This window comes from Caretta caretta, chromosome 3, assembly GCF_965140235.1.
Source record: "Caretta caretta isolate rCarCar2 chromosome 3, rCarCar1.hap1, whole genome shotgun sequence".
Taxonomy (NCBI): Eukaryota; Metazoa; Chordata; order Testudines; family Cheloniidae; genus Caretta; species Caretta caretta.
In genome coordinates, this window is record NC_134208.1 from 151,955,641 (window position 1) to 151,979,945 (window position 24,305).

At 43.3% G+C, this 24,305-nt stretch overlaps 1 protein-coding gene across 1 annotated transcript in view; it reads left to right on the forward strand.

Annotated features, from left to right (window-relative positions):
* The window catches only part of DNAH8 (dynein axonemal heavy chain 8), a 598,059-nt gene that overhangs the window by 361,620 nt on the left and 212,134 nt on the right, over positions 1–24,305 (forward strand). Inside the window, exons 45-47 of the mRNA XM_048843472.2 lie at positions 3,703–3,890; positions 18,764–18,850; positions 19,024–19,131. Coding sequence (XP_048699429.2) covers positions 3,703–3,890; positions 18,764–18,850; positions 19,024–19,131 — 383 coding nt within the window. The remainder of the gene's footprint in view (positions 1–3,702; positions 3,891–18,763; positions 18,851–19,023; positions 19,132–24,305) is intronic.

A 24,305-nucleotide genomic window follows, 5' to 3' on the forward strand; every position in this document is an offset into this window, starting at 1 on the left:
TCAAAGCATCTCACCTGCCAGGAGTCCAGAATGCCCTAGCAGACTGCCTGAACAAGTCATTCAACTTGGATCACAAATGGTCTCTCCAGCTGGCTACTCTAAGATCAATTTTTCAAGTAGGGGTTGTTTCTACAGTAGATTTGTTTGCAACTCTCCAGAACTGAAAGTGTTCCTGATTCTGTTCAAGTATAGGTCACAGTCCCAAGTCCATCTCAGATGCATTCCTCTTCCCACTGGACAAGGATCTGCTGTACATGTAGACACCAGTGCCTCTAATCCCCATGGTTATTGTCAAGCTAAAGCAAGAACAAGGCAAAATTATCCTCATTGTTCCAGATTGGCCAAGGACATTGTGGTACTCCAATCTACACAAGCCATCCCTTCAAGAACCTACTTCTAATAAAAAAATCTGATATCCTAGAATCATGGGCAGGTGTTGCACCTGAATCCTCAGTCGCTGTAGCTCATGGCCTACTTCCTCAGCAATTAAACCCAGAGGAGGTGCACTGCTCAGTACCAGTTTAGAATGTCCTGCTCAATAGTAGGAAACCACCCAAGAGATCTACTTGCCTTAATAATTGGAAGTTTCTTCTAACTGGGCAGCTAGTCATGGTGTGTCTCCTACACAATCTACAATTCAAAAGGTTTTGGATTATTTGTTACACCTTAAAGGTCTGGCAGTCCTCTCCATCAAGGTACATCTGGCCGCAATACAGGCATAAAATGCTGAAATTGAGGGCAGGACTGTATCTCTAACCCTATGACTACCAGCTTCCTAAAAGCTCTAGAGAAGTTGCTCCCACCATCAGAGATCCTACTCCACTGTGGGTCTTGAATTTAGTACTGTCAATTCTTATGGGACCTCTGTTTGAGCCTTTAACCTCCTGCTTGTTGTTACACCTCTCAGCAAAGGCGGCCTTTTTAATAGCCATCTCCACTGCAAAGACAGTAGGGGAACAGTGTACCCTGACAACGAATCCTCCATTTATACAAGGACAAGGTGCAGCTTAGCTCACACACTAAGTTTCTTTCCAAAGTAGCATCTGATTTCCATCTCAATCAGTCAGTGTACTTATCTGTCATCTTTCACATGCTCACAAAGATGAACAGAAGCACCACACTTCGGATGTTCGCCGAGCCTTGGCTTATTACTTGAATAAACCAAAGATCTTCCATGTCTTTTCTAAATTTTTTTTACTTTGTGCAGAATGAATGAGAAGCCATCTTGTCACCAAATGGATCACCAGCTGTGTTGTCATGTGCTACACTGTCAAGGGTACTGTGCTCTTAAGAAGCTGTTAGAGCAATCATCCCCAAACTTTTTACCTGTGCCCCCCCATTCCTGTCTGTGCCCCTTCTCCCACCTCCCCCAAGCTGGGGCTGGGAGGGGGGGATGTGGACATGGGTAAGGGGGCCAAGGCTTGGTCCACAGCTGGGGACAGGAGCGGAGTCTTGGCTGAGGGCCAGGGCCCCGGCTGTGGAGTCAGCAGCCGGGGCCAGTGGCAGGGGCCAGAAGCAGAGCTGGGTGGCTCTCCTGCCCTCCATGGGTGCTGGCCCGGGACCCAGCTGAGCTCCCCGAACATTCATTGGCACCCTCTGGGGAGGGCAGTGCCCCCCAGTTTGGGGACCTCTGTGTTAGAGCATTCATATAGAGCATGCGCCACCTCCTCAGTGTTTGTGGGGAAAGATCCATATCGTGGACATCTGCAGAGCAGCGACATAGTCCTCAGACCACATATTAGCTAGATACTGTATAATTATTGAGGCATCAAGGGAAGATGTGAATGTGGGCAAAGTGGTCCTGCAACCCCTCTTCCAATTATATTCCTAGTCCCCACTCCACTGAAAATGGTTTAGGAGTCCCCTACAGTGTAACAGACATATACAATCACTTGAAGAGAAGAGTTACCTTTTTGTGACTATTGTTCTTTGAGATGTGTTCCATATATTCATTACCCAACCCACCTTCCTTCCCCAATGCTTTGGAATCTAATTTCTAAGATTCTGGTATAAAGGAACTGAAGGATGGGCTAGTCGGCTCCACCCTTTATCCCTTCAACTCGGAGGATGTGGGATGCCGGGGCACAGGGTTGGCCGCCCTGCAGGTACTGCTAAGGAAAACTCTCCTGCACATCCCTGTACATATGTACAGTGTAATGAACATATGGAACACATCTCAAAGAACAACACTTATGAAAAGGTGAGTAATCGTTTCTTTTCCTTTAACCTTATTCTTGGAAATGGCTGAAATCTTCTTAAATAGTCAGACACGCAAACACCCAGCCTGGAAAATTTCAGCCCAAACAATTAAGGTGTGGCAAAGTTGTAAGCAACTGACAACTGGGCCTTTACAGTGTCTGCAACATTAATAATAGGTGGTGCTACCAGCCCTGCCTATAATAATTTTGTTTTGAAAGCTTCATAATTAGGATGTTAGAGTCTTGTCGTTTAATGGAAAAGTGTCAAGATACTGTCTTTTTGGAACTCCGTGAATATTGTAGAGAGAGAGATTAGTAATTTTTTTTTAAATTACAATAGCAAAGGCCAGGAGGAAGTGTGTGAGAGCTGGAGAGAAAACATTCTTGGCTGAGGGGATCTGGGTATGGAATGAATTTCCACAGGAGATTAGGTGAATCTAAAGTGTTGCCAGCTTTAGGAAATACTGCACAATTTTCCTCTTCCAAAACCATATCTACTGTAGCAAGAATGACATTCACAACATTGACACCCTCATCTACCCAAACACTCTGCCCACAGAAAAAAAACACCCAACACCCTGAAACAAACAGATAAATAAAAAAATAAAATGAAAATGTCATAGCCAAAGTAGAGATTTTACCCCCAAAAGAAGAGTCAGACTCCAAGAAGTCCACTAGGAATTTCAATATTGGTATTAATTTAATATGGAAGGTACTTAGATATTGCAGTAATAGGCAGACATATAAAACCCATAAATAGATAACATACAATTTAAAAAATTTCATTTACAAATCTATATGAAGTTATTCATGGTGAAAGTCTGAAATTTGGGAGCGGTGCTTACAGAAAGGGAAAGTAAGAGGACAAGAATACTAATAGATACTGAGGAAGAGGGAAGCCATGTAGCTGTAAAAATGTACTGTTCAGTTTCTGAAGTTCTGATCAGAAAAAAGATGCAGAAAGTGTGACTGAGTGATTTTAGAAAGATAGATTACATACCAATAATCCTGATTACACAGTCCACTTTTTTATTCTCACAATTTTATCCTGAGTCTTGCGATTGTGTTCTATTTAAAGTCCCAGATACTGGAGACAAGTGATTACATGAGAATCTTAGCTTTAACTTAAAAAAAAAAGTAGTAAAAGTTTCTAGACTTCATGGTTGCAGAGGAAAGCTTGAAAGTATGACCCAAGTGCACACTGAAGACTCAAAAAATAGAAGGCAGATAAAAAGAACCCAAATCTCATTTTTTTTAAATTAAGAAACTAATCTTTATACTGAATTATGGGTCCAACTGTAGGAAAACCTGTATCCAAGACCTGGCAATTCCCTGAAGAATTAAAAACAATTATTCTGATTGCGTTTCACTGTTAAGAAGTTTGTATACTGAAAAAACTGCCTGCAATATTTGCAGGAAGAGAGGTGCCGACCAAATAGCTTAGGTTTGTGGGGGAATCATTTCCAGAAACCGTCATCAGCCACATTTTCCTTTTCCATTGTAGGTCTTGCGCAGTCAGGTTCCTGGGGATGCTTCGATGAATTTAACAGAATTGAATTACCTGTTTTATCAGTTGCAGCACAACAAATTTATATTATTTTAACAGCAAGGAAAGAAAGGAAAAAGCAGTTCATATTTTCTGATGGAGATATTGTAGATTTAAATCCAGAGTTCGGAATTTTTCTTACAATGGTAAATATATGAATGGAAGAGTGTAATTTGGTAATCCTTGATAAGAGAAGACAAATTATACAAGTTAATAACATAGTAACTTGAAAACAATGCATATTGTTAACTACATTGTGGTATGTACATAGTACTGATTTTGCAAACAATAAGTATACAATTACTTACCACCACACTATCTCCTGAAAATGTTGTTTGAACTTTTTTTCAAAACAAAGCCCAGATATTTTTGCCTAAATGAATGCTGCTTCCTTCCATATAATGAATCATGAATGTGAATTACCTATTAATGTAGTAATAGTTTTGTTCCTTATTTCATGACAGTGATGGCTAGTCCTCTAAAAAGATTGCCACAGATCTTGTGTGTGTGTGTGTGGGGGGGGTGTCTTAATTTTTAATAGAATGCAATAAAATATTCTTGACGTGCTTCTCCATATATATTCTGCTTTTGACATGCATACATCCCGAAGCACTCAAGATTGGAATAGTTGGGCCAGCAATGTCTGTTGGGCTGTGCATGTGTTTTGAGTGTCCTCATGACCCTTTCTTCTCCTCACACACACACACACATGCACGCACACACACACACACATACACACACAGCTGAGGGCATAAAGGTCAGAGTGGGGCCAAACAACCCTCAGCTATCTTTTACCTCCCATGGCTGCAAGATGGAACTGTAAGCCAGTGTTTCTTTGTCTTGGGCACATGCATACAGTAACTCCTCACTTAAAGTCGTCCTGGTTAACGTTGTTTCGTTGTTACATTGCTGATCAAGTAGGGAACATGCTCGTTTAAAGTAGTGCAATGCTCCCTTATAACTTCGTTTGGCAGCCGCCTGCTTTGTCCACTGCTTGCAGAAAGAGCAGCCCGTTGCAGCTAGCTGGTGGGGGCTTGGAACCAGGGTGGACCGGCAGCCTCCCTATCAGCTCCCCGCTTCCCTAAGTTCCCTGTGCAGCAGCCACCCAGCAGGCTATCAATTGCCAGCAGTTCAGCTAACCCTCCTCCCACTGCCAAGTGCTGCTCCTGCCCTCTGCCTTGGAGCTGCTCCCCGAGCCTCCTGCTTGATGTGCGGGGTGGGTGGGTGTGCGCTAATGTCAGGGTGTCCCCCTCCTCCTTGCTCCTGCACCCCGCTTACCCCATCTCCGTAGAGCAGGGGGTTATACAACAGGACTCAGGGTGGAGGGAGCTTCCTGGCAGCAGCTGTGGTCTCAGCTTGCTGATAAACTTAACAAGGCAGTGTTCTTAAGAGTGGGTCAGCGTACTTGAAAGGAAAATCCGCATATCTCTCTCTCTCTCTCTCTCTCTCCATTCCTGCTGCCTTCTAGAGTGTGAGGCTACATTAACAACGAGTTAGCCCTTGAGGGCTCAGCCAATTGCTAGTTCATCATTTAGCAGTAAGGCATCCCTTGGGAAATATCCCACCCTCTGACTTCATCACCTCAACCAAGCTTCACAATCATCATTGCTGTGTACAGTATTAAATTGTTTGTTTAAAACTTATACTTTGTGTGTGTGTGTGTGTGGTCTTTTGTCTGGCAAAAAAAATTTTCCTGGAACCTAACCCCCCCATTTACATTAATTCTTATGGGGAAATTGGATTCGCTTAACATTGTTTCGCTTAAAGTCGCATTTTTCAGGAACATAACTACAACATTAAGTGAGGAGTTACTGTATCTAAAACAAATTCATTGTATATAATTAACACTTTAGAATAGTTTTAGTAGTTTAGGATTACTATAGGTTTATTGGTTTCAGAGTAGCAGCCATGTTAGTCTGTATTCGCAAAAAGAAAAGGAGTACTTGTGGCACCTTAGAGACTCACAAATTTATTTGAGCATAAGCTTTTGTGAGCTGTTACAGGTAAATTTTTTCTGGTTACCTGCTACCAGGATTCAGCCTTTATGGATGAGCAAAACCTCAAATAATGCCTCTCATGTGAGGCAACTGTATCCCTCAGTGATGGTCATATAAGTTGTCCGTTAGACTTTTTGAGAAAAAAGTTTTATGAGGCCTGCCTCTGATCCAGATATGCAGGATAAACCCATATCTGAGCAGTCTTCCTGAAATGCCCTGCAGCCAGCTTCTGGACTCCTGCTCCCATGAAACACACTCCTTGGCTGCTCCTGTTGTTAAGTATTCATCACTGAGTGTTAGTGGTAGGACACGGAATACTTCTTCTAAAGCACAAGGTCTCTAATAAAAGAGGCAGAGTTTGCCTCGTTCCTCCTTAGTCAAGGGTAGTAGAAGGCTAAATTCAATCATTCAGACACTCATAAAGACTCTAGTTGCTGTACTTCAATATTAGCCATTGTCTCTGGCACAAGCTTCACAGCTCTCAATACTGACATCGGAGCTCACTCTAGAAGTACCAGCTATATTGTTATCATCATTGTCAGCAACTTCCACCCAGTGCTGTCATCCTCAAAATGTTGTTCACAGTACCAGCTGTCTTGACACTGAAATTCACAGTAGTGGGTGAATCTAGCAGTATCCACCCTTTCTGAGTCACCACTATTGTCTTTGGTACCAGATACAATCCTTGGTACTGACAAGCATTCTTCATCAGGCCCTGGGGCTCCTACCAAATCAGATCCTCCACTGGTAGAGAATTAGTACTTTTCCACATCTGCTTCAGACTGCAGTTGTAGGAGAGAGGTCTCTCACATATTCCCCAAGATCTTAATGCATCTCATAGAGATTCCAGAGCACGAGGCTACCCTAGTAGACACAGGAGATATAAGATGGACATCTTCTTTGGTATCCTACACCACAGTCCCTCGTTCATTTCACTTCTGGCTCCCATGCATGGCCATACTGGGCACCACAGGGTCTTCAACATGAAAACCCACCTCCTCTGTCCTTTCCAGGGCTAGATCTGCCTCCCCTTAGGGTTCAGCAACAACAATCCCAGATGTCAGTTGCGAATACTTAGCTATTACAAATTTCTGATGAGGAATTCCATCTGCCTACTGAACTCACCCTTGTTGCCATTTCATCATCATCACCTCATGAGGCTGTGGTCCCATCTACTCCATCACTTCCTGATGGCTGCAGGGCATTTCAAGACCTCCTTTGATGAAGGGCTGTGACATCAGAAAAAACATTTGATGTGGTGCACGACAAATCTCTCAAATTGTTAGCTACCATGCACTTCTCAATGCCAGCAACACTGGCTATGCTAATCAATGAAGGACGGTTAGAGACAGCAGAGCTCTTGTTGAAGAACCCCCATCTATTCCACTGCCTTTGAAAAAGGAAGAGAAAAGGTACCAGACACCATCATCAGGATTTCAGTATTTTTATACTAATCCACACCTAGATCTCTTGTCGTTACCACTGCCCAAGAGCAAGCAAGGCAATACCTAAGAAAAGGGAACTCAAGTGAATGGATCTCTTTGAAAGGAAGAACTACTCACCTGTCAGGCTCTAGCTTAGAATTGCCAACTACCAGGCACTCCTTTCCAAGTATGATTTCTTCAACAGGCACAAGGTATCAGACTTTACTGACTGGTTACAGCAGGAGTCTAGAGAGGAATTAAGTTCCTTGATCTCTGAGGTCTGATTGGGAGTACTGTGTGGCGGGATTCAGGGAGGGAGCACCACCTCCACCACCTGACTCATCTTAGTAGGCCACACAGCCTGTGGGTCAGTGTCAATATCTGCTGCAGCTGTGCCGATTTCTGCTCCCAGCAGCCTTCGTGCCCAGTGCTGGCTCTGCCCCCAGAGGCTTTGGCCTGTGTCTTCCCCCACCCTGAAAACCCGAGGGGGAAGGGACAGGTATTGTGTCTATTTTTGTCTTGGCTCGGGGTGGGGGCACAACCAAAAATTGTAACTTAAATGGGGGGGCTCAGCTCAAAAAGTTTGAAAACCATTGCTTTAGGTATTAGAAGAGCATTGGGTTTTTACCTGGACTGGTCTAGGCCATTTATCTCAACTCTTTGTAACCATTTCAGATAGAGTAACAGGCCAAATGGTCTCCACCCAGAGGATCTCTACCTGGATTTCCAGCTTCATTAATTTATGTTACTAATTGGCCGATGTTACACCTCCAAATAGAGTGATGGTGCACTCAAACAGGTTGAGAGCAACTTCTGCAGCCATTCTGGCTAAGATTCCCATTCTGGATATTAGTAATGCAGTTACCTGGTCATTGCTCTCTATGTTTGCCTCTGACTATGCCATCTCTCATCAATCAAGGGACAATGCCAGATTAGGCCAAGTTGTCCTTCAGTCCATGTTCCGGTAGTTCAAATTGCTTGTGGGTCACCTACAGTGGAATGGACACTTCCGATCACTCAAAGAAGGAAAAACGGTTCTTCTTTGAGTGCTTACTCATGTCCATTCCAATGTAGGTGTACACATGCACGTGCACCGTCGCCAGAAGTTTTTCCCTCAGTGGTGTCCATCGGGTCAGCTCCTGCACCCCCTGGAGTGGCACCCTCATGGCATGGTATATAGGGGCCTGCAGACCATCTGCCCCTTCAATTCCTTTTAACCGCCCATGACAGTCGCTGGAACATTACTGGTCTCTTGGTCATGCAAGTACTTCCTTCAGTGGACTTTTGTAAATAGAAAATTGTATATAGTTATTACATTAGTTGGTAGTTAGAACAGTAGTTAACTGAGTTAGTATAGGTTTAGTTCCCCGCACACGGGGCTCACCTGCTCCAGCTCCAGGACATGCCTCGATCCCAAGGCTTTAAGCCATGTGCTCCGTGCCACAAACTGGTGCCGGGGAGTGACCCACATGACAGTTGCCTAAAGTGCCTCGGAGAGACACATTCAAGAGAGGTGCTGCATCTGTAAGAACTTTACACATAGGACCAAGAAGGAGAGGGACAACAGGTTAAAGTTCCTTCTGATTGAAGTGGCACTTCATCCCCATACAGAGCCACAAGGGGAATTGGCACTGACCGCCTCAGGGTCAGTTAGGAGCGCCCTGGCGTCCCTTGTCACAACTTTGCTTTTCCTCCTCTGCACCAAGGAAGGACACTGAAAAGTACTGCTGGCCCTGTTATTCTCCACCAGTGCACAAGAAGATGATCCCTGCACCAACTCTTCAGCACCGCTCACCATTGCTGGTGCTGAAGAAGAAACAGCATAAGATGAACCATGGGCACTTGCTGACCCGAAGGCCTGAGGGCCATAGGTGCTCAGAGAGGGTGTAACCCGCACCAGGCCACTATGATGCAGCAGTAGAGTGCAATATTTCGTTGACTCCAGTGCCAGGAAGGGCATCTTTGAGTCCGATACAAATGCTTTCCCCGCTGAGGGAGAGCCACTGGGGAAACTCAGCTCTGGCTTTACCATCAACACCAAAGGCATTCCACGCAGTGAGGGACTTACTCTTCTTCCCGATGCCACCATCTCCAGTGCAGCATGAACAATCAACAGCAACCCCAGCACCGAGAGAGGCTATGGCACCAAAGCAAGTGCGTACCAAGGGCAAGCCGGCTATGATGCAATGGCACAGCTCTTCCCCAAATGGCACCACTCCACCTCGTGGGACCGATACACTTCACGACATTGGTCTATGTCGCAGCAGTGCTCTACCCTGCGACACTGTTCTACTTCCCAGCACCGACCCACTTCGGCACCGCACTGCTCATTGCCCCCACACCTCTGCTCGCTGATGCTGACTGGCACCGCACCACCGTGGTCACCCAGGAATGACTTTCCTGAATCAGACTCAGAGGCTGAATCCTGTGCCTCAAGGGGGAATAAACATAGTTGGGCTACAGACACCGAGTGTTAGACATGGTTTAAGAGGTTGACATCAACACCATGGCCACCAACTCAATGGCAAATACCTATGCCGTGGCCAATTTGGAACCCGTGGGCATTCCAACAGCTCCAAGGGCCCCATTCAGAACATGCATACTTGGCGACTTTTAAAGGGTGAGCTCCCCCACAGTCCCCCTCGGATCAGCAGTTCCCAGTGCCGAGGTCAGTGCAGAGGCTGGTGGTGATGCTGGTACCGAGGAACGAGATACACCTTCACGGGACCCATCTACAGAAGAGACGGTTCCAGGTCTGGTCCCTGTACCGGCTTCATCATCCTCCTCCCAAGATGAGGCACTAGTGGGGACTGCTGTGGTGCCCACCGAGGATGACTGTAGGGCACATCAGGAGCTTCTACACAGGATGGCCCAAAACTTGGGCATTCAGGCAGAAGTCGCTGAGGCTGCTCACTCCCTTGTGGACATATTGGCACCCTCAGGGCCGTCGTGAGTTGCCTTACTCCTGAATGGGGCTATTCTGGAGCTGATAAAGGATCTTTGGTAAACCCTTATGTTGATACAAGTAAGAGAACAGAGAGGCAGTATTTCGTTCCTCAAAAGGGTTGAGTTCCTATATACTCACCTGCCACTGGGCTCCTTGATTGTCTCTGTGGCGAATGAAAAAGAGAAGCAGGGACAGCAGGGGCCATCCCCAAAAGCCAAGGATGTAAAAAAATTGGATTTATTTGGAAGGAAAGTCTATTTCATGGGGGGCCTCCAGCTGAGGATAGCCAACCATCAGGCCCTCTTAGGCTGTGTCAAGGTTCCTTCCCCACTCCGAACTTCAGGGTACAGATGTGGGGACATGCATGAAAGACCCCCTAAGATTATTCTTACCAGCTTAGGTTAAAATCTTCCCCAAGGTACAAACTTTGCCTTGTCCTTGAACAGTGTGCCACCACCGCCAAGCGTTTTAAACAAAGAACAGGGAAAGAGACCACCTGGAGACGTCTTCCCCCAAAATATCCCCCTCAAGCCCTACACCCCCTTTCCTGGGGAAGGCTTGATAATAATCCTCACAAATTGGTACAGGTGAACACAGACCCAAACCGTTGGATCTTAAGAACAATGAAAAATCAATCAGGTTCTTAAAAGAAGAATTTTAATTAAAGAAAAGGTAAAAGAATCACCTCTGTAAAATCAGGATGGTAAATACCTTACAGGGTAATCAGATTCAAAACATAGAGAATCCCTCTAGGCAAAACCTTAAGTTACAAAAAGACACAAAAAGAGAAATATACATTCCCTCCAGCATAGCTTATTTACAAGCCATTAAACAGAAGAAAATCTAACGCATTTTCTAGCTAGATTACTTACTAACTTTAAAGGAGTTGTAAGGCTTACATTCCTGATCTGTTCCCGGCAAAAGCATCACACAGACAGCCCAAACCCTTTGTTCCCCCCGCCTCCAGATTTGAAAGAATCTTGTCCCCTCGTTGGCCATTTTGGGTCAAGTGCCAGCGAGGTTACCTTAGCTTCTTAACCCTATACAGGTGAAAGGATTTTGCCTCTGGCCAGGAGGGATTTTATAGCACTGTATACAGAAAGGTAGTTATCCTTCCATTTATATTTATGGCAGGCTGCTATGGGTTTAATTCTGTGTCTGCCTTGGAAAAGTTCAAGGAGCTCCTGCCTCTAGAATTGAGGGGTGAGTTTGCAGCTTTATTGGAGGAGGGGAAAGCAGTAACCAAGGGATCCCTCAAGGTGGCTCTGGATGGGGCAGATGTGGCTGCCTGAGTCATGGCCTTGACGTTGGTGATGAAACAATGCTCCTGGTTACAGGCCTTGGGACTTCCATATGAGGTCCAGAAAACCATCCAGGACCTACCATTTGAAGGAGGCTCCCTCTTCTTTGGGCAAATGGCCTTTTGAGGGTACACCTGGGGATGGTGTACCAGGACGTTACCTGGATCATATCTTCCCTTCATTTGTGGACCGGGCATGGTCCCGCATTACCACTGACCATTGGGTGTTGTGCACAGTAGAAGTGGGATATATCCTAAAGTTCAGTTGTTCCCCTCCTTTCCACCCATCCTCTTCAGGGATCCTTCTCCCATGAGATTTCTGGCCCAGGAGGTGCAGTCATTTCTAAGGGCAGGAGCAGTGGAGGAGGTTCCTCCAGAGCTAAGGAGCAGAGGTTTTATTCCCATTATTTCCTGATCCCAAAGACCAACAGTGACCTAAGACCCATTTTGGATCTGTGTAACCTCAAGAGCTTCAAGTAAAAGCTTACATTGAGCATGGTCTCATTGGCCTCGATTTATCCCCTCTTTGTATCCAGGGGACTGGTTTGCCACCCTCAACCTAAAGCACACATTTTCACACTGTGATATTCTGAGGACACAGGAATATATACAGTTTGTGGTGGACCAAAACCGTTATCAGTTCAGTGCTACCCTTTGGCTTATCAGCAGCACCAAGTGCATGTCAGTTATGGTGGTCTTCCTGAGGAGTTGGGTGCAAGTATACCTCCTACCTGGCTGAGTGGCTGATTAGAGGCCAGTCCAGGAACCAAGTCAAAACTCATGTAGAACTGATACAGTTAACCTTTCAAGACTTGGGGCTATTGATAAACAAGTAGAAATCGATATTTTCACCAACCCAAAGAATAGAATTAATTGGCACGGTCCTAGACTCCACCTGAGCCAGGGCCTTTCTTCTGGAGAGACACTTTCAAGCAATAGGGATGCTTATAGAAGATGTGGCAGAACACCCCATTAGTACAGTAAGGACGTCCTTGAAGCTGCTGGGTCACATGGCATCATGCACTTATGTGGTGCAGCACACAAGGCTGAAGCTAATGCCGCTCCAGTTATGGCTAGTGTCAGTATACACATCAGGCCACCATCATCTGGACAGGGTGGTCTCCCTTCCCCCATCGATAATTTCAATGCTTCGATGTTGCAGGACCCAGAGAACGTGTGTGCGGTTGTTCCCATCTCAAGACCTGCTCCCATGCTGTCCCTAGTCATGGACGCTTCGAATGTGGGATAGGAAACCCATCTGGGGAGCCTCAGGACCAAGGCCTTTGGTCACAAGAAGAGCTGGCTTTGCACATCAGTGTGAGGGAGCTAAGGGTGGTGCACCTAGCCTGCCTGGCTCTCAGAATTTGTTAGTGGGAAACCAGGCAGCGATCCTCATGGACAACACCACACAACAGACTGACAGGCCCCCCGTTCGAGCCACTGGCAATCCTGCTTGTTAGGATATAGATATTCAGGTCTGCCTGTAAGGGCCTATACTCTAAGAATTTAGGTGTATTCTTTTCACTTGGCTAGTTATAGAGATATAAAAGAAAGAAAGAATCAAAATCACTGTCTGCCAGTGTAAGGGCCTTCTCTTACCTTGACAGTCTGAGGCCCTGTTCGTAGGCTAAGGCCTTTGGCTAAGCAACAGGCAGCCATAAACTGGGAAGCGATCGGTCACATCCTCACATTCCAAACTAGCCACATTGAAAGAAGGTGCTATTGGGCTGTTAGGAATACAATCCTGTCCTGATAGTGCTTATCATCTCCATAGAAAGGGAAGTGCCTAGACAATGTAAAAGGAAACTTAGTTTGATAGCATCCTGTCTGGCAAGAACTCATTTATCAATAGCTGGGATGTGAAATCCTCACTTCTGTATTGTTTTGTCATTATAGTTCCCACTTTGCTATTGTTTGTCTGTATAATCTCTGTCTGGTTCTGTGATTGTTCCTGTCTGCTGTATAATTAATTTTGCTGGGTGTAAACTAATTAAGATGGTGGGATATAATTGGTTACATAATCATGTTACAATATGTTAGGATTGGTTAGTTAAATTTCAGGAAAATGGTTGGTTAAGGTATAGCTAAGCAGAACTCAAGTTTTACTATATAATCTGCAGTCAATCAGGGAGTGGGGGTGGGTGTGTGGGTGGGGGAAATGGGAACAGGGAATGGGGGTAAGGAAATTGGAATCATGTTTGGCTAAGGGCAGGAATGGGAACAGGGACACTGGTATAAGGCTCTGTGGTGTCAGAGCTGGGAAGGGGGACACTAAGGAAGGAAACTGGAATCATGCTTGCTGGAAGTTCACCCCAATAAACATCGAATTGTTTGCACCTTTGGACTTCGGGTATTGTTGCTCTCTGTTCATGTGAGAAGGACCAGGGAAGTAAGTGGGTGAAGGAATAAGCCCCCTAACACTGCTCATTACTTTATCTGTCATGGAAGATGGCATTCTTGGTGGCTATCACCTCAGGTAGAATGGTCTTGGAGATTCGGGCATTCACCTCTGAGCCATCATACACAGTCTTTTTCAAGGACAAAGTGCAGCTACGACCCCACCTGTCCTTTCTGCTAAAAGTGGTCTCTCAATTCCATAGCCATCGAGATATATTCCTCCCAGTCTTCTACCCAAAGGCCCATGCTAGCAGGGAGAAACAGTGCTCCATTCATTGGACATTTGATGGGCACTCGCCTTCTATTTAGAGAGGACCGAGCCCTTTAGGAAGACCATGGAACAGTTTGTGGTCATCGCAGAGAGAATTAAAGGCAACCCAGTCTCAACACAGAGAATCTGATCGTGAAATCCATACTTGTTATGAGTTGGTGGGGGCCCAGCTCCTAAACTGATGGCACACTCTACAAGGGTACAAGCATCATCAGCCACGTTTGTGGCACAGGTCCCGAAACAGGACATCTGTAGGGCAGCGATATGGTCATTGGTACACACGTTCGTGACACATTATGCTATCACTCAGCAAGCCAGAGATGATGCGGGCTTTGGCAGAGCAGTACTCCAATCAGCATGTAAATGAACTCCAAGCCCTCCTCAAATGTAACTGCTTGGGAGTCACCTACATTGGAGTGTACATGAGCAACCACTCTAAGAAGAAAAAATTGTTACCTTTTCTGTAACTGTTCTTCGAGATGTGTTGCTCATGTCCATTCCAAAACCCGCCCACCTACCCCTCTGTCAGAGTTGCTGGCACTAAGGAACTGAAGGGATGGAGGATCAGCGGGTGCCACTCCAGGGTCACAGGAGCTGACCCGACGGATATCACTGAAGGAAAAACTTCTGGCGACGGTGCACACGTGCGCACACACTTACTTTGGAATGGACACGAGCAACACATTTTGAAGAACAACAGTTACAGAAAAGGTTAGAAACCGTTTTTACCTACCTTTCTGTAAATGTTCTTTGAGATGTGTTGCATATGTCCATGCCACAACCCACCCACTTCCCCTCTCTATCGGAGTGTTTTTGGTACTAACAACTGAGAAGGGACGGGGGCAGCGTAGCCCTTTATGCCTGCAGTGGTACAAGGTACCAGAAGGAGCTCACGTTGCTCTGACAGGGACTGGTAAAGGAAAAATCTCCAACAATATGTGGTGGAATGGACGTGTGCAACGCATCTTGAAGATCAACAGTTACAGAAAGGTAGTTACCAGTTTTTTCTCTTTCAAGTTCTCAGGCAAAATTCTGTGACAACATACATTCTTGTGGTATTTTGACACCAGAGGTTCTTGCAACAACTACCCAAAATATTTCAGCACCCTTAAAAGTATTTCAAACCGAAGAGGAAGATGTAGGATCTAGATCCATTCCTTTCTTAAGGCATTGCTTCTGATTAGGGCTGTTGATTAACCACAGTTTTAATCTAATAGTTAAACAAGAGACTACCAATTGAAATGTATTAAATATTTTGGATGTTTTTCCACATTTTCAATAATATTGATTTCAATTAAACATAGAACACAGAGTGTGTATTATTTTTATTACAAATATTTGCACTGTAAAAATAACAGAAATAGTATTTTTCAATTCACCTCATATAAGTACCATAGTGCAATCTCTTTATCGTGAAAGCACAACTTACAAATGTGATATTTTTTTTTGTTACATAACTGCATTCAAAAACAAAACAATATAAAACTTCAGAGCCTACAAGTCAACTCAGTCCTACTCCTTGTTCAGTCAATCGCTAAGAGAAACAAGTTTGTTTCTATTTACAGGAGATAATGTTACCCACTTCTTATTTACAATGTCACCTGAAAGTGAGAACAGACGTTCACCTGGCACTTTTGTAGCTGGCATTGCAAGGTATTTACATGCCAGACATGCTAAACATTCATATGCCCCTTCATGCTTTGGCCACCATTCCAGAGGACATGCTTCCATGCTGATGATGCCCATTAAAAAAATAATATATTAATTAAATTTGTGACTCCTTTGGGGAGAATTGTATGTCTCCTGCTCTGTGTTTTACCTGCATTCTGCCATATATTTCATGTTATAGCAGTCTTGAATGACGACCCAGCATATGTTGTTCATTTTAAGAACACTTTTACTGCAGATTTGACAAAACGCAAAGAAGGTACCAATGTGAGATTTCTAAAGATAGCTACAGCACTCAACCCAAGATTTAAGAATCCGAAGTGCCTTCCAAAACCTGATTGGGCCGGGGTGTGGAGCATGCTTTCAGAAGTCTTAAAAGAGCAATGCTACGATGCAGAAACTACAGAACCCGAACCACCAAAAAAGAAAATCAACCTTCTGTAATGGCATCTGACTCAGATGATGAAAATGAACATGAGTTGGTCTGCACTGATTTTGACCATTATCTAGTAGAACCCATCATCAGCATGGACACATGTCCTCTGGAATGGTGGCCAAAGCATGAAGGGGCATCTGAATCTTTAGTGCATCTGGCACATAAATATCTTGCAACGCCAGCTATAACAGTGCCATGCAAACGCCTGTTCTCACTTTCAGATGACATTATAAACAAGAAGTGGGCAGCATTATCTCCAGCAATGGAAACAAACTTGTTTGTCTGAGCAATTGGCTGAACAAGATGTAGGACTGAGTGGTCTGTAGGCTCTAAAGTTTTACATTGTTTTATTTTTGAATGCAGTTATTTTTTGTACATAATTCTACATTTGTAAGTTCAACTTTTATGACACAAGGACTCCTTGCTGTTTTTATGATAAAGAGATTGCACTACAGTACTTGTATTAAGTGAATTGAAAAATACTATTTTTCTTTTTAAAGTGTAAATATTTATAATAAAAAATAAATATAAAGTGAGCACTGTACGCTTTGTATTTTTTAATCACTTGACAGCCCTACTTCTGATGCTTCAGCTTATTTAATCAAGGTACAGGCACTCTTAGGTTTTCCATAGCAGTATTATATGAGATCAGACTGAGATAAGCTCAGTATATTTATTTATATTAGGGCTGTCAATTAATCACAGTAAATGCCAGCGATTAATGCAAAACAAGTTAATTAGATTTTTAAAAGTTGTGATTAATTGCAGTTTTATGAGTTACTGTTAAAGCAAATGACTGCAGTTTCCATGCAGCATCAGTCAGGTGTACCGTGACTCCAAGATAGCTGTCATTGCTCAAGGACGTCCAGTGATCACCAGTCAAAGCAACCACTAGTGCATTTTTCAGAAGCTCCAACTTCATAATCATGTTGTGATATAGGTCATGTATTTCTGATGTAATGGTTCCTCGGGAGCACAAGGTGTATGACTAACTGGCAGGTGCAGTTTGAATAACATCCCTTAGCCCTCTGTGTTTACAATGTTGAGTGGTCTGCAGTCCATAGCTATCCACTTTCTAATAGCATTGGTTAAGCTGTTGCACTTAGTTGGATCCATGAGCTTGTAGTGATCCTGAAACTCTAAGTGTACTCTGTTGCAGCTGGTGAGATTCATTTGCTGTCAGTGGGTTATCCGTAGCAGAAGAACTAGAGGCAAAAGCATGTTTAGCGCATAGGTGGTACTGCAGACTTGAAGTATTTCAATGGTATTGGAACTCAGCCTCGCAAAAACTACAGATAACCATCTTTTTATCCAGAGAACCATCTGGAAGTTTTTTTAAACTAAACTTCCCATTCAAAAGACCTGAACTTTTGCTGCTTTGCTCCATTAACTTTTTCTGATATTTAATCACTCCAAACCATGAGAACATAATAAAACTGTGCCAGTATCCACCAAGCGATGAAGTACAGTAACTGAAGAGGGTGAAAACAGAGGTGTATGATTAATGATAGTTTAAAAAACCATTAGTTTGTTTTGTGTTAATCGCTTGCATTAAATGCAATTGACAGCCTTAAAAAAATAATTCTACATTTGTAAATTGCACTTTAATGATAAAGAGATTGCAACACAGTACTTTTACGAGGTGAATTGAAAAATACTATATTTTTATCTTTTTTACAGTGCAAATATTTGTAATAAAAAATAATAATATAAAGTGAGCACTGTATACTTTGTATTCTGTGTTGCAATTGAAAACAACATAGTTGAAAATGTAGAAAAAGATCCAAAATATTTAGAGTAAATTTAAATTGGTATTCTAGTATTGTTTAACAGTGCAATTAAAATGACAATTAATCATGACTATTTTTTTAATCTCGTGATTAATTTTGATTATTTTTTAATCATTTGACAGCCTGAATTTAGATTAATGTCTAGTAATTCAAAAGTTGCTTTATTGCATATATTTGGAGCGCCACAATATAGTACTGTACCTTCTGAACAGTAGAAAAATAAATACAACACGTAAATTTCTCATGCTTTCAACTTCTCTTTTTGAAAATTAAATTTCTCCAAACAAGTAAAGGCATTTGTGTTTTTGGCAACTTAAATATCCATTTTTCAATTATCTAAATGGAAAAAATGAATATTTTCTTACATTAGGAAAAAAGCACCTTTGCAAATTTATAGAACTCAAATATTGGATAGGTTTTTATTAAACTTAACTAAAATATTCTGGAGTAAGGCTAATGAAGAAAAAGGTTTGCCCCATATATATTTTATTCCATAAAATCGTATGCATTTGAAAACTGGTTTGTAATGAAAATGCATTTTCAACCATAACTATAGCAATGCTTTTACAATTGTAGCTGTTGGTCAAAATTTCTTTCATGATCTTTAATAATTAAACAATAAACTAACTGATTCTGATCTCACCATAATCTACAGTAATCTGGATCAGAATCAGGTCTTAAATATTTAAGTCATCATTAACATTCCTTAAGTAACTGGTCTGAACACTAAAAACATTTATTGTAGATACTGTAAGTAAGAATATTGTACAATATATGTTTCATGTATAGAATCCTGGGTATGCCGGCCGTCAGGAGCTACCAGAAAATCTAAAAATTCAATTTAGAACTGTGTCCATGATGGTTCCAGATAGACAGGTAAAACTAATTACTTGGCTAAAGAGAAACAAAATATTTTAAGTTTATTTGAGATACATTTTTTAAAAATATGTGCATATTTAAAAAAAAATTAGCCCATTTTCCCTTTTTTCCTTTCCTTCCAAAAATTTCAGAAAAATTAATCAAATTGTTAATGCTATGTTATATTTCAGATCATTATGAGAGTTAAGCTTGCAAGCTGTGGGTTTATTGATAATGTGGTCTTAGCTCAAAAATTCTTCGTTCTTTACAAACTTTGCGAGGAGCAGCTCACTAAGCAGGTGTGTTTCCTAGTCTTACAGTATTTACAATACAATTTTTCCTTTAGGTTTTGATCTGAGCACATCTCTATTGGAATATAAATGTTATGTTTCTTTTAAAGTTGAAATATATTTCAAACAAAAAATCTCTTTATAAAGTGTATAGAACCTTTGAGCAAAGAGCAATCTTATTTTTCTCCCCTTTAAACAGATTTATACATATTTTGTAATAATTGTTTATCAGTAATAATTTGTAATAATTTGGGTTCTTCACTCTCCTTAAGTCTCCTGCACAGATTCACACACATGGATTTGATGCTGGATCTGTGCGTGAACCAACAAGAAATTATTAGTATTTTAGGTTAATATCTTTATTACAGTAACACTTAAATGCCTCAACTAGGTTGGACCCCATGTGCTAGGCATTAAATAAGTATTATAGTGGTGCACCAGTTCTGCTATGTTTGGGGTTGTCTAATACGTCCTGTTTAAAGGACAAAGCTTTTAAGTGCCCTGAAATCTGCATGCTTACTCATATTGTGTTGAAATGAGCTCTGCCTTATGTGGCATGGGATAGGGTTAGTGATCTAACTTTGGGATCAATTGAGCAATGTGTTCCCAAAATAAAGCCCTCCCCAAAAATAGCATTTCATAGAGTGCCCATATTCTACCAATTTGTTTTGCACAAACATGTGGCTCCAACCATGACTGTCATCACAGGACAGGACGGAACCTCGATAGGTCATCTAGTCCAGTCCCCTGCACTTAGCCTGTCTCGATTAGCCCATGCTAAACACTCATGCACATGCACCAAACAGATTGCAATGCATATGTCCAGAGAGAATAGCCAAGAGGGTTTCCAGCCATTAAATTTTCACATGGCCTGGATGGCTCCATACTACTGATCAAGGAGGCTGTTTTCAGCCCTATGAAGCTGCTGTGGCAGACCCCAGCATCCATCTCTCTGACCTGAAAACACAGTGACAAAAAATATTATGTTCTGGCGAAGGATGTGGAATTTCTATTCTTGCACTAAGAAAAGGAGTACTTGTGGCACCTTAGAGACTAACCAATTTATTTGAGCATAAGCTTTCGTGAGCTACAGCTCACTGCATCGGATGCATACTGTGGAAAGTACAGAAGATCTTTTTATACACACAAAGCATGAAAAAATGGGTGTTTACCACTACAAAAGGTTTTCTCTCCCCCCACCCCACTCTCCTGCTGGTAATAGCTTATCTAAAGTGATCACTCTCCTTACAATGTGTATGATAATCAAGGTGGGCCATTTCCAGCACAAATCCAGGGTTTAACAAGAACGTCTTGGGGGAGGGGGGTAGGAAAAAACAAGGGGAAATAGGTTACCTTGCATAATGACTTAGCCACTCCCAGTCTGTATTCAAGCCTAAGTTAATTGTATCCAATTTGCAAATGAATTCCAATTCAACAGCCTCTCGCTGGAGTCTGGTTTTGAAGTTTTTTTGTTGTAATATCGCAACTTTCATGTCTGTAATCGCGTGACCAGAGAGATTGAAGTGTTCTCCGACTGGTTTATGAATGTTGTAATTCTTGACATCTGATTTTTGTCCATTTATTCTTTTACGTAGAGACTGTCCAGTTTGACCAATGTACATGACAGAGCTTATGCTCAAATAAATTGGTTAGTCTCTAAGGTGCCACAAGTACTCCTTTTCTTTTTGCAAATACAGACTAACACGGCTGTTACTCTGAAACCTATTCTTGCACTCCAGCCCAAATTCTTTGGTGGCCAATGCAGTACAAGAGAGAGGCCATCAATACCAATCCTGTGCTAGTCATCCAAACAGATTGGAAACACCTAGACTTATTTGGACACACAGCATATTCATCAGCAATGCTCCAATTTAGAATCTCCAGCTACAAAGCTCTCATGGCCAAGTGTAATTACTTAAATTACTCTAAACTGGAGGAATTCTGCCATGACCTGCCGAAGGCTAAGAAAAAGCAATTCCAGTCTTTTATATAGGAAGGACACCTTCAAGCCCGAATAGGCCTATAAGCCTTGTTAGACTCTGCAGACATTGCTGCCCAGTCCATCACGACTGCTGTGGTCATGAGGCAAGCATCATTTTCCTAAAGAGACTTTCCTAAAGAGGTGCAAACCACAGTAGACGATTCTCTACACTCCAATCTCTTGGCATTCACCCACCTGTGCTGAAGAGATGCCTGGGTAAATATCATCTCCCCCCACAATCTTGACCACAGCAGTACATCCCTCAATAACACTATGACAGTCAGTGCCCAAGACTAAGGCCAGCTACCAAACGTAGGCAGCCCACTCCTCGAGGGGCTACCTCTCTCACCCCTCAATGAAGTAACAATTTTGAAGGAGTGATCAAGGACCAAAGAAGCCTCCCCTTATTTCAGTCATTCCCACCATCTTTGGCAGTCCAACCATTTGGCGACTGACTAGCTCTGTTTTTCCCATCTTGGAGACTAATCACCTTAGACAGGTGGGTTCTAGAGATAATCAGGGAAGGATACTCCATCCCCTTCCTATCTATCCTGCCCTGTGACCCCCTCTCCATGTCCTTCTTCAGGGACCCCTTTCATGATTCCATTCTATAGGGAGAAATAAACCATCTTGAGCAACTGAGAGCCATAGAACTGGTTCCTTCTCAGCACATGGGACAGGGTTTCTGCTACCACTGTTTCCGGATCCAGAAGAAATCTGGCAGCTGGCCACCAATCCTGGACCTTTGCAATCTAAAGAAGTTTGTCAAACTGCAACACTTCAAGATGGTTACCCTCTCCAGTATTATCCCAGCACTGGAAGAGGGGACTGGTTTTCGGCCCTTGACCTCAAAGATGCATACTTTCATACTACAATACACCCTGCCCACAGGCGATTTCTCTGATTCATCATGGGTGACAACCACTACCAGTATAAGGTACTGCCTTTTGGACTGTCCATGGCATCTCAGGTGCTCTGCAAGATCCTTGAGGTGTAGTTGCTGCCTACCTAAGGAAACAAGGAGTTCTCATCTTTCCATACTTGAACGACTGTCTCCTCAAGGCCCCATCCGAGACTGATGTTCTCTGAGCTGTCCGCATAACAATAGATCTGTTCACAAAGCTAGGCCTCCTTGTGAACCGAGAAAAATCCACTTTTAATGCTGGTACAACAACAAGAATTCATCAGTGCACAGTTGGATGCCATACAAGCCAGAGCCTTCCTACCACCTCACAGATTCTTGGCTATAATACACCTGGTATCCAACATACAAGTCTGCCCCCAGATCTCTGCCAGAACATGCCTCCAACTTTTAAGCCACATGGCAGCAGCCACTTTCGTGGTCATACATGCAAAACTACACATGTGATATCTTCAGGCATGGCTCTGTACAGTATATCTCCCCCACAAACACAGCCTCCACAAGCTCTTATCCATGCCGATGAGAGTCAAGTACTCACTGCTTTGGTGGGCACAGCCCAACAACATCTGTGTCAGAGTTCCTTTCCTCCAACCAACACTGATCATGATCCTAACAACCAATGCCTCTCTAATCGGTTGGGGAGCACATCTCCATGATCACATAGTGCCGGGCCAATGTTTGTTAACTGAATCTGCCCTACACATCAATCTCCTAGAATTACGCAATGCCTGCTGACATTTCCTCTCTCTGCTCAAACCCTACCATCAGAGTCATGATGGACAATCTTGCCTGAATGTATTACATCAACAGGCAGGGCGGAGTGAGGTCCCACTCTTCATGCTTGGAGGCATTCAAACTATGGAACAGGTGTATCAAACACATCATCACCATTTCAACAGTGTACCTCTCTGGACACCAGAACACCACTGCAGACACATTGAGCATGAGGTTCTCCCATGAAAACAGGTGGGAACTGGACATGCAAGCACTTCAGCACATCTTTAACTGATAGGAATACCCCACCATAGACCTCTTTGCCACACAGCACAATGCCTGCTGCCCTCAATTCTGTTTCAGAGTGGGACTGGGACACTGATCTATGGGAGACGCATTCCTCATAATGTGGGATGCACCACTTCTTTATGCCTCTCCCCCTTCCCCTCCTATTCTGAATACTTTGCAAGATACAGGAGCGCCAAGCTCATGTCATGCTTATAGCTCCAACATGGCCATGACAATTCTGGTATACTTACCTCCTCCACATGATGGTATACCAACTGATCTCTCTTTCTCAGGATGCATCTTCCATCCCAATCCACAGATGCTCCATCTCAAAGCCTGGCTCATCTGTGGTTCTAGGATTCAGAAATAACCTGTTCAGACACAGTCAAACAGATATTTTTGAATAGTAGGTGTGAAATGACTAGACACACTTACAGATGGACTAGATTTCAATGCTGGTGCGCCCCCTACCAAGTCGATGCAGCACACGTTCTGCTACCACTTATTCTGGGCTATATATGCTACACCTTAAACAATCAGGGTTATCTATCAGCTCCATTTGTGTACACTTGATAGTAATAACTACTTTTCACTGCCACATAGACAGTCATTCTGTCTTCACACATCTGCTCAAAAAACGCTTTCCAAAGGGTCTTCAAAATCTTTATCCGCATGTACGAGACCCAAACCCTGCCTGGGACCTCATCCTCATCCTACTTCCTCCGACTAGACCCCTGTTTGACCAACAGCAACCTGTTCTTACATGTATCTATAACGAAAATGGCCTTCCTTGTTGCCATCACTTCTGCCCGACAAGTTGGTGAAATTGCGATCCTTATGGCATATCCACTATACATACCCTTCTACAAGGATAAAGTTACACTATGCCCACACCTTTCCATCTCAACCAAACAATACACCTTCCTTGATTCTTCCCAAAGCCTCACAGTAACCAGCAAGAGGCAGCTCTACACATTCCAATGTGAGACAAGCATTAGCGTTTTACCTGGACAGGACTAAACCTTTCTGAAAATCATCGCAGTTATTCCTCTCCACTGTCACACCCCCATGTCCCCCCCAATCAGAGGGTTCCCTGGGAAGGCAGATCAGCACTGTATGTTGCTAATGCTGTTGTAGGCATTGCAAAGTATTCTGGGAAGGGTGAAAGGTGTGCATGGGGAGTGGAAGATTCTTTTGCAGGCTGCAAGAGGCCAAAGGGTGAAGGAGAAAGAGAGCAGAGAACGGGTTAACTCAACACTTCAGCTAGCTCGGTCCAAA